Raw genomic sequence first — 13824 nt, forward strand, 5'->3', positions numbered from 1 at the left:
TGCCCCGCCAACGTTGGTATGTTGTGTTTTCACGTTCATTTAAAGATATTTTCTGATTTCACTCTGACCTTGTCTTGATCCCCTCTTCTTTTTGCGTAGCTTCTGCTGCCGTATCTTCAAGTTTACTGGTTTTCTTCTGCTACGCCAAACCGTTTCTTGATGCCTTCCAGTGACCTTTTCACTCTGGAAACTCCATTGGTTCTCTCTATACACGGGGTGGGCAATTTCTGAAAACAGCTTATTAATATACCAAGTCCAATTTTATGTTCACTTATAGTAGGTGAACAAGTCCCATAGTAGTTACACCTTCACAGGCAGAATTGAAAGCCAATAATTTATTCTGCTTGGAATTCACTGATTATAAATATTCATGCCTTTTATTGATTGCAAAGGAAGTCTTAGTTTGTTGAACATTGCCTTTTCCCCATTCTCTCCTTATACAACTTCCAGTGATCGGTGGACTCTGACTTAATTACATTCAGCACTAGGCACTGTTCTAGGCATTTGAGACACCTCAGTGAACAAAATAAATATTCTGCCTTAATGGATTTCACATTGTTTTACAGCCTAGCCTCTGTTTCTTAACTCCTTTCTCCTGTGTCTTTACCTGTGTTCTTTGTTTCATATCATCAGTTCTATATTCCAGGCCACTCCTTCTATCCTTGGCTGTATCATACATACGCTATTTAATCTGTCACTTACGTTTTGCTATTTTTAACAATCATAAGCACTTATTTCAGAGTTTTGGTGTTTTCTCACATTAGGCGTCTAAACTTGATATTTGTTTTGTCTGCTTTTATGATTCATTTGCTCGTGTTCCTAATTTTTTGTGAGCTCATCCATAATTTAATCACGCTTCACAGCCATTTCCCATTTCCCTTCAAAGAAAATCCAGTATTCTCCAAACGGCCTGTTAGGGCACTCTACCACCTCACACACTCCTCTGCTCCCTACCACTCCTGTCCTGTTGGATTCTCTGTTCTGGGATTCTTGACCGCTTCAGGGGTTTCTCAGCCTGTATTGTTTCTGCCTACCTTCCTTCAAACTTTGCCTTAGTCAATGCCCATTCCTGTTTCAGCACATTTCCTCTGGGAAGCTTTCCCTAAGCTCCCACTTACCAGAATGTCCCTTCCATTCGTGTGGTCTCAGCCCTATACCAACAGAAGCTCCAGAATTCCCCTACAGACAGGACCCTATGATGGTGATTTTTTGAGGTTGGGGAAGGGAACAAGGGAGTGCTTAGGAAACTTCTTGAAGCTACATATGCTTGACAAGTATCTTTTTAATTTAACTTCTATGTTGATGAAGCCACCCTTGGCACCACCGCCATAAGCTCTACCTTCCATTGCAGCACTGACATTTGTAATTATTTATTCGATGTCTTGACTCCCCCATGAAAATGTATACAACTTTGATCACTTTTTACCAGACATACTCTAAGTTTCAGTAGCTCATGTGGGCCCAGGCTCCTTAGCAAGGTGTTTCATGACTTTCTGCAACCTGATCCCCACAACAAACACATCATCAACCTTCACCCAACCTCATATTAAACTCTCACCTCTGAATTCACAGATGTTACCTTGTCACATGATTTACATTTCATTTCCAGTAATAGATTTGAGTCTTTAAAAACTGGCAATTCATATTTGTAAAATGTTAAAATATAGGAGGGAGATAGCACAAAGCTACAACTGTATAAATGCGTTTGGGTGTTGAAGAGAGGAGCAGTGCTCCCGCACTTACTTAACAGCAGTCTGTGGAAAAAAGATTTGAATCAGAGCTTGATGACAAATGCATTATGAACCAAGTGTGGACTCCAACTCTGAACAGCCAACAGCCACCAAACCCAGGGAATTTCTTACAGCCCTTTGCCTATTCTGTTGTTGGACAGCCTATCACACAAAAAGGCAGATCTCTGTTCTTACATATTTTAAAGCGTAAGTTAGATTAGATGTCTGTCTATTAACTGTAGAAACCGGGAGTTTAACAGAGAGCAAATGAATTTTAGGAAGAGTCGCAAGAACCAGGTAAACTTGTATGCAGAAAGTGAACATGTGTGAACATGTGCATTATTTTGAGAAGGTCCTTAGCTTCCAACAAGTTCTCCAAGGGATTTCTTTTAAAGAACCTAAACTAAAATTGATAACCTTTGGTTTAGCTCAGAAAATCACACACACACACACACACACATTATACAGGTGGTTTCTCATCTTTTTAAGCTAACTGCCAAGATTGTATTGGACTTTCTAATAATAAGATGGAGCAAGAAAGGTAGCTTGTTTTCCTTGCTTTCTCTGCTTTGTTGAAATTATGCTGCTTCTTAATAAACCCAAAGAAAATCTCTGGCTTTGTCATTGTGAAACACACACACACACACACACACACACACAAAATGCTCCCATGAAAGAATCCAAGGCATCTTGTTTATTGAAGCTCTGTCCAGATGTAAGTGGAAACCTCCTTCTTGCTTTTTTCCTAAGTTCATTTTTCATCTCTTTACCTGTGACATTACTAACAGTTTATGCCCTGCCAATCTCCACCTTAGCTTAGATTAACAGCACTGACGCACCCACAGAAGGTAAACAGCACTACACCACCGAGAGGCACAGATTTCACTCCCTGCCACCACTTTCCCTGCCCCCAACCACCACCCTCCACACACACATTTTTCTGCCAGGAAAAAAAAATGTTTAAATAGTCAAAAAATCAAAACCTATGTTTCAAGATGCTGGGAGGGGCGGGGGCGATGGCAATTTAATTACTACCTCTTACAGTCATCATGACTTTTGATACTCTGAAGTAGCTACCCCCTTTTCTTTGGGGTTTCTACTTTGCTAAAAGGACAATGCTAGTTAAGGGACAGAGTATGGAAAAGGCCGGGCTGCCCCCAGCAACACTTCCTGGTGCAGCTCTTAGGCCCTTACACAAACACTGAGGGTTGCTTGGAAGACTATCAGCTTAAGGCGGATGACACATCAACCTGCCCCTGCTCCCTCAGTCTGATCCTATTTCTACCTCTTAGGTATTTATAAATTTTATTTAATTATAAATTTTACTTCTAGGTTATGTGAAAAACTGAAAGTCTTCTTCTCCCTCTTCTAATGAATACCACCACTTTTTAATTATGTCTTGAATAATCAAAAGAATTAAGAGTGGTTCCTGACTATGAATACATGGGGCGGCCGAGGGGGGAGCTTCCCCCCACCGCAGACGCCCCCGCTCCGTGGGGCAGGCATCGCCCGCCGGCGCCCTCTGCCGTGCTCAGTGCTCCTCGGGGACGGCTCCCTGCCGGAGGAGCCGGGGGAGGAACTGGCCGGTCGCTCTGTGCCTCTCCGGGACTGTCCTGCCTTCATTCAGCACCATTGCTCTCGGCCTTGCACCGGGCTTAACGCTCGAGGCCGCGCCCGCGGCGGGGGAAGCTGGCAGAGCTGCTGGCGATACTCTAACAGGAACGTCCCAGAAAGTCAACCTTCACCAGACGCCAAGCTGGACAGATGCTTCGGCAGCCAGTACAGAGCGCTGTTTAGAGCTGGCCCGAGACACTTAACCCAAACTGTATCGTCACCTACATGCCAGTCGAGGGGGTTTCTTACACTTTGGGAAGCTGAGGCATTTTTCACTGCAAGCATCCTGAATACCCCTTACATTCTAGGGTTCACTCTCAGAAAGCCCATTTTCCACAGAGATGTAAGCCCTATTCCCCAATATCCATTTTATTATTAATAAAGACATTTTGGCAATTATATATGCTTTATGCTCTTGACTTCTCAGTTCAGAATTCAGAAGGAAAGGAGGATGCTTTTGGTGGGTCCTCTCATACCCCAACAGGATACAGTGTTATTTCCTACAGTCAGCATTTTGAGTAACACTGAAGCACATATGGGAAAAACCTAAAAATCTGCTGTATTTCTCTCTCTGCTCATTCATCTACTTCACTAATGCAAAGTAGAAAAACGAGGGAGGTGTTAAATTTCTAAATTTTCCTTGTTTAACGAGTGACAGTGGGCAAAATGCAGTGGACAACTCGAGAGACACAGGTCCAGTAAGTGTCCCTCCTCTTGAAAATCGGTCACTAACGGGCTGGAGATTTTTATGAAACTTCCCACAAATGCAACAATTCTAAACATCTTCAACAAAATGCTTAAGAACTAAGAACTGAGGATACAATCCATGGTCACCAACCAGATCGTACATGTTCCCTGCTAAAATCAATCTGTTAGAAGAAGAAAACACACCACAATTTGAGAGCTTTTTAAAATATAATTTAAAACTATTTTGTACCAGTACAATATATTAATTTTACAAATGTAAAATTTTATCAGCTGTTAAAGCATTTGCAAAAACCACACGTCCTACTTCAGCTTTATTGCACAATATCTATAAGAAAATATTAATTTTTAAATTAGAAAACATAAAAATGCTTTCAATATAGAAGAGACCATCTGATTTTAAAGACAATACTCTATAAGAATGTCTACCCAGAAAATAACAAACTTTCACAGGATACCAAGCTGGACAGATGCTTCGGCAGATCCAGTACAAAGCACTGTGTAAAACCAGTCCAAGCAAGATACTTAATCCAAACTGTATCTTCAATTCTTCATTAGAAATCTAGATGCCACTCAAGGTGGTTTCTTGTACTTAAAAAAGCTGAGGCATTTTTCATTGTGAGCATTCTGAAAATCTCTTATCTATTCAAAACAATACGTCCAACTTAATAGCCATTTGCAAGTTTTCCCCCCTGACGCAGATTATCTCTGGCAATTGTTTTTATTGACTACTAAATGATCATCTTAATTCATTTATGCAGATAGAAAACATCAAGTTAAATACATTTTTAAAACCTACTTCTTTACAAAAATCAGTTTATAAATTTGTGTCACAAAAATTAGTGTCGAGGCCATCAAGGTGGCCTTCAATTGTTTTGCATTAGTTGGTTCTCCCAGAGCTGGGATGGCAGATGTCCCACTTATCTCTGTAGTGTTGATCAGGAACTAAATCCAAGCACGAGGCTGGAATCCCGAGACAGGTTAATAAGGTTGTTTGGTGGATTTTAGTGGGATATTACCCTGGGTCTATAAACCAGTGTAGGTGTTAAAATACTGACAGCAAACCTTGGTGGTAATTTAATTCATCTTAGGCAATGAATATACACAATCTGAAGATGCAAAAGGAAAAATGTCCATATATACATTATCAGTGGGGCGTCGTGTATCACAGAAAAGGAAAAAACCCTTAGTTATCAGAACTAGAACCCACCATCTTTGACACATACATAGATTATACCTCTCTTCCTATTAAAGCATGTTGATTCAATTTCAAGTGTTTTCAAATGCATGCCTTTGTGGCCCAGGAAATGGCCTTTTGGAACTTATGGCCTGCATAAGCAAAGTCAAATATAATAGTATACATTTGTGTAGAGAAAATAATTATTAAAATAGTGGTTATGTACTCGCAAGTTTTGTTGTTTTTTTCTTGTAGGTAGACAGAATTATCAAAAACCCAGATGCTTATAAAAAAGTTTGCATTATTTGGAATTTCTTCCTTAGGCATCAAAGCAGTTGCTTTTTCGGAACTGCGTTTTTCAGAACTGCTCAAAGCACCTCATCTAGATGAGTGTTTTTAAAATATATATATATGAAGTCTACAGTGAGACTTCCAACATCACATAGTTCACCTTTTACGGGCCTTTTATCACATATCCCTTCCTTAAAATCCTTCAGAAAAAAAATAAAAATAAACTCTCACATTCCATTAGGAAAAAATGGACACATTCACGGTCTGGAATTTTCTGGTTTCCCCCCCATCTTGGTACTATGTGCAATTTCCTCAGATACAGGTTTTGAGGAAACCCCTGGTCATCTACTCTTGGCTATTCAGCTAATGAACATGCCATAGAAATTTACATTAATAGTAGTAAATAGATTAAAATCTATTTCATAAAATAAAAACGTTCTATGACTTCCATTTAAATACATATCCGAAAAGCTAAGAGGTTGTTTTTGTTTTTCAAAAGTGCTAATTATTACATTTACAAGTATCTCCAACACATTATGTCCAATTCCTTGTAAAACTAAACCACCTTGCTTTAGGCACACTGCTTGATGAGTTTCTAAGGAGCAGAGGGGGGGACCATCACTTGTCAATTAATCCCGCTTCCTTAATTTTACTGAAGAAGAACTTCTCCAGGATATTGGCACATTTATAGTATTCACTCTCAGGGGGGTTGTACTCTTTGCAGTTGGTAAAGACTCGCTGCAAGTCAGCCATGAACAATTTCTTGGACACGTAGTACCTATTCTTGAGGCGCTCACTCATGGTTTTCAGATCTGCACAGGAAAAAAATATGTTAGCCATCTTTGACTCCTTTTGAATACCAGCTGACAAAAGTGAGACTGAAAAAGAAATTTATATCATCAGTTTGATTACATTTTTACTATCCCGATGCTTTTGTTTAAGAGAAGTTCGTATGATCAGGGAAAATGGTTCTTAAATCTTTTGTTCCTTCTTTGGTGAAGGTTTCTTGTAGAAAATCAAGCATTTTAACACTGAAGGGACCATTATTAGTCATCTGGCCCAATCCCTTATTCAGCACAAGAAGCTAAGTAGATTAGCAGCGATAAGTATGTTGAACTGAGTACTGTTAGCTATTCATTCAGATTTATACAGAAAAGGCTCTATCTACACGGAGCAGAACAGGTGGAGCACGTATACTGAATCATGTCATTACTTAGAGCGATCAAACTTAGTTTCACTAAAGTCACAGTTGTTCTAGTGTTGCAGGCCGGGACTAAAGGAGAGAAACTGATCATAAATACATCTGCAAATACACCAATGAATTTGCAGGTAAAATGGTTCAAATGAATTTAGTTTCATGCTCTATCAATGACATAAGACTGAAAAACTTAATAATGTATTTTCTAAAGCAAATAAGCTTTGCAAGACTACTGTAAAAAGACTATTTTCCCAGTATATCTACTTGCTTTAAGTCGTATTATTTTTACAAATGAACACAGTGCTTCATCTAAATTATAAGAACACAATGGGGCTTCTTTAATCCTCAGTCTCAGGACTGATTTAAAGAATTCCATGCAGATTAGAAGATGCTAACATCTTCTACTTATTAACATTAACTTATTAACTGCCTACTTGTAGGTCCCTAGTTGTCGCTAAGCCTGGTTCTATAATTAAAAATTACATGAACTGTGCATGGAAAACTAAGTCAAAATCACTAAAGAAATGCTTCTGAATATCCATAACCCCAATTCCCACTATATTATCAAATTTTCCAGAGGGAAAGAAACATATAACCAAATACACTGGGATTATCACTTAATAAGATAGATAAATTTACATGCAATATCCCCAAACTGGGAGAAATAAACCTGCACCAAAATCCTAAATCTTCCACAAAGAAAAAATGGGAAATACCTGCTTTTGCTTTTTTTTTTTTTTTTTTACTAAAGCCTGTCTGGGTTAGAGTTACGTCATCACATCTGAGTTCAACTTCCAATTTTCTTTCTACTCTAACTGAAATAGTTTGGGAAGTGAGGAAAAAAGTGTTAAGACACACAAAGGCACAGCAAATACCCCACTAAATGTCTCACCCTAGTGTGGCTGAGCAGATAAAGATTCCTCTTATTTAACAAAGAAAGTGCAATTAAATTGTGCCTCTGTAGGTAAAATTACATGTTTACCGTCCTTCCACCTAAACACCTACCACTTAAGATATGCTGCCAGACATAATGTTTTAGAGGAGATGTTTAACAAAATGAACAAGAGAAGGCAATGAAAATTAACCAAAAAAAGTTTATCTAAAAGCTTTTCAAACTATTTTTTGGAAAGGAGAGGGTAAGGAGAGACAGGGAGAGCCTAAAATATAACAGAAACAAAACAAGAATCATAGAAGTGTTTGGGCCTTTCTGAATAGTTATAACCAATTCTGCATATTTCCATATTTCCTCTTTATTCTAAAGTGACAGATAGCATCTTTCTTCCTCTAGCCTTTTTAGATTCTTTCCGTTGACCAAATAGCATAAGTTTAAAAAGAAGGTGAATAAACATCAGTGATGCCTAATATGGAAACGCCATTCAATGACTCTATTTTCTGAGGGGGATCCCACCAACTTGGGAATTCTGGATAAATCAGAAAACCCTGCCTAGCAACCCACGTGTGCTAAGAAGACATGCTTGGGGCAGCTGATTCTGACAGTGTTTCCCTAAATAAAACAGGTTAGTGCTCGTTCATATGGAAGAAAAGATTTTTTTTAGGGCACAGGGGGGAAAAAAGAAATGCCTTTGGAAAGAGCCAAGAAGGTAATGAGGAAAAGTAAAATTACTGACTTGTCAGTCTTGTCCTTAAACACATGACCACCTTATTAGGGGGCAAGATTACATATTTTGCCCAGCACACACCTTAGCCCACCATGGGTTTTACTCAATGTGGTCAATTTTGCCCTCTCCAGCATTCGGCTATGCGAACAAGTGGTATTCAACTGGAGAGGCTCACAACCTTCTCAGACAGGACCAAGCAAAAAACTTCCAGAAAGTAGGCTGTGAGCGGACTGCGAGAGGCAAGCCCGCTAGGCCCACCAGCGCAGGTCCTCAGAGCGCACAGGGAGGGGCTGGTCAAAAACGCTTCTCTCCACAGGCACACAACCTCCCATGAGGGTTTAACAAAAGCAGCTGAGATGGCCCAGGACATGAGGATGCAAAGGTCAGTTAAGCTCTGAAATGTACATAAAGGGTTTTAACAAATTTTTTGACATCGTGGAAAACATTAATTCCCAAATCGCCCTTCTATTCAGAACTCTAGACTCACTCAACCCCACTTCGGTCGGCATGCGCTGAAGTGCACAGAAGCAAGGCAGAGGGAGAAAAAAGGGAAAGGAAAGCACATGGGGGTAGGTCCACTTTAAGGGGTACGGGCTACTGAAATCACCGCCACGCCTATATAAAGCACCACGTGAAAATGAATGCCACAGAAAACACCTACAATCAACTCTGTTATCAAGGAGCTCCTGGATCCCTTTAATTCTTCCTGTCACCTTTCAATTCGTTCTTAGTGCCAGGAACAGATGACAGATAGAAAAGGGACAGAAGACACAGGCTCTCTCCAAAACAAATGGCCACACAACCGACTGAAACATTTCAGCGAGTTGTCTATCATGTGCACGATGCCAAATTGGTTTAACTTGGGGATTCTCGATTCACCCAGGCATTCCCTTCAGCATGGTGCAGGCACAGCGGCAAATTCCTGAAGCCTACATTCCTAATGGTGTTTTCTGTTTGTTTGGTTTTGGATGTGGGACGAAGCCTGAGATAGAAGCATAAAGAGCGGCATTAACAGTATCCGTCGAGAGCATGAAAAACCAAGGACGGCACTGACGGGGATTTCTCCCTCTGAAAGCACAGCAACCAAGCTGCTTCATCTGACTTCTGTTGCACTGTCTTCAAAAAGTCTCAAACAGACTCAACACGTATCAAGAGGACACCCTGACGTTTATCCATCTGCAACCCAACAGACAGAATATAAGCGAGGTTATATCCAAACAGCCAGCTTTCCAGTGCTGTCCGCGGGCCCACCTGGGCTTCTGCATCTCGTGTTGGTGTGTGGGCTCCGGACACTGCGGAACGTCCCTCAGGAACACAGCCACCCTCCTCCTCTGCCATTCTGCTCCCACATCACTGCCCTCCCCGGGCACATGGAACCCCACCACCCCTCACACACGCCCTACCCTACCGCAGAAGAGCACAAATGAACCTAGGTAACCATCTGTCCCCCACGCCCCCGCCGTCCAGAGTCTTCAACCCATACTTAGAAAACGTCAATGGCATTACCCATGGGGAACCTTATCACTTCATAATATCCCGGAGCTTCTGTTCTCTTCACAGGTTCCATGAAGGGCCAAGCGCTCTGATGGCTCTTGGGTAAAGAAAAAAGTAAGGTACGTAATATGGCAATTCCAGGTGGGGAATCATTTCCAAACATTTGCATGCGGTAGATACAAAGAAAACACCCACCTTCACCTGCTGGAGGATGCTCTTGAGGGTGCTGTAAAGCTGGTCAGAGTCTTTGGGCTCTTTACTTCAAAAGAGTGAAACAGCAAGGAAAAACAATCAGTTTTTTTACCCTCTTGACAGCTGATTCCTACTCAGCTCATTTTTACAAAAACCTAAAACTGGATTCATTCCTGATTATTTTTATGAAAACTGAAACCCAACTAGTGTACTGGTGATTACCACAGGCTTGCCCACTTTCTCTAATTTGCTGGGAGGGGGGAAAGCACTTCTAATAATAAACCCCTCGCCCATCACACTTACCTTTTCTCTTTTCCACTCTGTTTCCAGCCTGTCTCTCCTACATGTCAACAAAATTAAACACTGAATGAGAACTGCTTTTGGTCAAGAGCATAACAGTTAAACACTTAACAAAAATGCAATAAATTACAGGCCTGCCTCAATAAGTCTATTCCTGGGAAGAGACTGAAATGAACTGCAGTTAGTTCCCTCCTAATTCAGCTAACAGTACAGAACAGTTCCAAGACTAACAACACTGCTCTGTCTGTTAATGTTTTTTAAAGAAGGAACTCCAACCCTTCAAAGAAAATCATAAAAAATAAAAATGTCCAGTCCTGTGGTTGTATTTTTTAAACTCAAAGTCACATTTTTTTTGCCAACACAGTGTGAAAGAGTTAAGCTGTTATTTTAGGTTAGAACAAAGTCTGTCCTGGTCTTTATTTTATTTGGCGAAGACCCTGCTTGTAACACAAGATGGTTTAGTGTCGCAGAAAGAAAACACAGGCTGGAGTCCAGCAGACCTGGATTTGATTTCTTGCTTTCTCCTAAAAGCTAACTTACCGTAGGTAAGTTATTTAACCTTTTGTCTCTCTGTTTTTCAATCTATAAAACAGAATTCTAAAAATTAAGTGATGTTATCCTATAGAAGAATGCCTGGCACAAACCGGCATTCAGGGACATAGTAGCTATATTAAAATTAACTGGGATAATATGGGGAAGTAAAGTTTCTGGGTCTGGCCGTGAAAGCAAGATGTCCTATAAGCATCGATTTTGTAAAGAAACATATGAAACAAATCGTGAACAAATAATGTCTTATGGGTTTTCTCTGGAGAATTTTAGTTTGTATGATTTTGCTTTGCTTTCTAAATCTTCACTATAACAGAAGACTCTGGGCTTGAACCAAATGAAAGTGAGAATATTTGATAGCTTTTGATCTACCAGAAGAGCTATCTTGTATGTTTTAACTCAATACAACTCTGCTAACATACAGATAAGAACCCTCAGGAAAACTGTTGTAAAACAGAGAACTGGAAACAAATTACGTGATTTCCAATCATCCTTATTAGAAGTTAGAGAAAACGAATTTGCCCAAGCACAGATCTATGCCAACTGCAGCCAGGACGGCAGTGAGACACGGTGAGAACAGCAGGATGTTTAGAGGAGGTAAGAAATGGGCTGCTTTTCATTCTGCCAGTGCTGGCCATGTGCACGTAAGGTTAAAGGACTTAACCATCCTGAGACTGAACTCACCCATTTGTAAAAGCAGAATTCCCCCACTTTCAAGGTCACATGTGGGTAGTGCCTAGCACTGTGCTACGACTAGCAGGCTCCTGATGGATATTAATAGCTACGCCAAGGGGTCATCTAAGCTCTCTCCGGTTTGTTTGCAATAGGAAGTAGAGAAAAGATATCAAAGGAAAGCATCTGCTGCCTTTTTAAAAGACTAGAAATAACACAGATGGACAAGGGCAGGGCAAACAGCTTTTCAAAGTACCGCACTCTGCTAACAGTTTCAAACCCATCTGATGGCATGACCGAAAGATTTTGCTTTTAAAAGAAGATCTATATACATACTAATTCCAGGAATGCTTTCTATCGGAATCTGTCGAACTCCGTCTTTAAAGCATGAAAGTCCAGGGTAGACTTTTCGAATCTGGGCCTGTTTTCTTTCTATCAGCTTTTTAATGATCTGTAAAGCACAGGAAGAAATATGATCAGTGACAGAAGTCTGTGGCTATAGCTCAAGCCGGCCAAGCTATGGAGCTCTCCCCCCAACAAAATCAAGTCTTTAGGGAACAAACAGGGTGAAAGGCGTGAACTCTACTTACATCATGAAAACACTCTATGACACCACACCCACTTAGTGTCATTCACACAACAGGCTTTGAGGACTGGTCCCCTGCCACTGGAAAAGTCAGAGCGAGAGAACACACGAGCCCGAGGGCCCACTGTCCTCTAACTGGCATAAGAGCCAATTACTTTGCCCTGCTTCTCCAAGGAGGCTCTGCCAGAGCTCCAGGAAAGCCGCCGAGATCTGCTCCCCAGACCAGCATCAGAGCCTCGTCACATCCACGACTAGGAATCTCCCCTTCGGGCTGAAGGGACAGAACAGGCCTCAGAAAGTTCCCAAAGCCTGGGAGGATGACCTTACTATTTGAATTTTTCAAGGCTTGAGCCCCAATCTGTGCTGTCTGTGTGAAAATAGCAGCTCTAAAGTGTTGTCTGTTAAGGCATCACAACCATGATATGACGATTTTGAGAGGTGTTTGTTTTATGAAATAATTCCTGAGGTACTAAGGTGATTAGTTCCAAACTAATTACAAAAAATAAGAAAAAAACACCCGGAACATCGCTATCCTGAAATTAACCATATTAAAACTGAATTTTGGAAAAGAAAAAATAAAACAGTAGAAGTCATTAACTGAATTCACAAAAGAAAACAAAAAGGTCTAGTTCTTTACTGCTTGACTTCAGACTTATCATTGGTAAATATTGCAGCATAAATTCACAATCCTAACCATTAAACAAAGAACTTCATAAAATAATGGGACTGGTAAAAGGATATTCCTGTAAATTTGGTTCAGTGCTGTCCAACAGAAATATAATGCAAACCACTCCTGTGAATGGTTTAAAACTTTCCAGCAGCCACATTTTTTAAAAAGTAAAAACAGGTAAAATTGACTTTAATAATATATTTTTATTTAATCCAATATATCCAAAATATTATCATTGGAGCATATAATCAGTAGAAAAAAATATGTATTTTACATTCATTCGTGCTAGGTCTTCAAAATCAGAGTATATTTTACACTGATAGGACAAGCCACTTATCAAGTACTCAGAAGCCACACGTGGCTGGTGGCTGCCACTCTGGACAGCACAGGTCTAGACAGATGCTCTCCCTTCATTTACCTGTAAGTACCAATCTTTTTGAAAAAGACTCCCAATGGCAATTTCTTCAATGAATACCTTTAGAAAATATAATCTCAGATATAATTTGAAAACTTTTTCTCTTTACCAAGGGACTCTCCAACCTGATGACCCCCCTCGAGGTGGCTTCCACAGCCCTCACGCAGCACCTTGAAGGTGGGGGGCTCCTGCTGAGTGACTGGCAGCAGGAGTGGGTGCCTTCCTAATCTCTGTGCCCCCAAGGATCACGCTGGAGAAAGAAGACATCTTACTTCTGTTCCAGCCTCCTCACAGACCTAGAAAATGTCTTCACTTTCCACACTGTCGTCATCTTCGCTGCCTCAAATCCATCTCTCATTCCTTTGCTGTCAGTTTTAGTCTTCCCAAACAAAAAATTGGGGCGAGTCCCCCATCTTTACTATGTCACCAAGTCTAGCATGTCCTCTTACGGAAAATCTCCTTCCTTTCCCTTCACCCTGACTTTGGCTCCTCCAAACCCAGGCCGCTGTAGTCTCACAGGTGGATTCACGTTGAAGAATTACCCCTCCCTCCCAGCCTATGCCCACCCGCACACGCACGGCCAATTCTGCCGGCCCACAGCCTGTTCACACTTCC

The 13824-nt window shown here is 40.8% G+C and overlaps 1 protein-coding gene across 1 annotated transcript in view; it reads right to left on the reverse strand.

Moving 5' to 3' along the window:
• Positions 1 to 4240: 4240 nt before the first annotated feature.
• KAT2B (lysine acetyltransferase 2B) overlaps positions 4241 to 13824 on the reverse strand; it is a 73087-nt gene continuing 63503 nt past the window's right edge. Inside the window, exons 14-18 of the mRNA XM_087824922.1 lie at positions 11875 to 11989; positions 10324 to 10360; positions 10024 to 10087; positions 9841 to 9925; positions 4241 to 6329 (exon numbers count right to left, since the gene is read on the reverse strand). Of these exons, the coding sequence (XP_087681048.1) occupies positions 6136 to 6329; positions 9841 to 9925; positions 10024 to 10087; positions 10324 to 10360; positions 11875 to 11989 (495 nt within the window). The 3' untranslated portion in view covers positions 4241 to 6135. The remainder of the gene's footprint in view (positions 6330 to 9840; positions 9926 to 10023; positions 10088 to 10323; positions 10361 to 11874; positions 11990 to 13824) is intronic.

Source organism: Miniopterus natalensis, chromosome 15, assembly GCF_054644295.1.
Source record: "Miniopterus natalensis isolate mMinNat1 chromosome 15, mMinNat1.hap1, whole genome shotgun sequence".
In the NCBI taxonomy this organism is placed as follows: Eukaryota; Metazoa; Chordata; class Mammalia; order Chiroptera; family Miniopteridae; genus Miniopterus; species Miniopterus natalensis.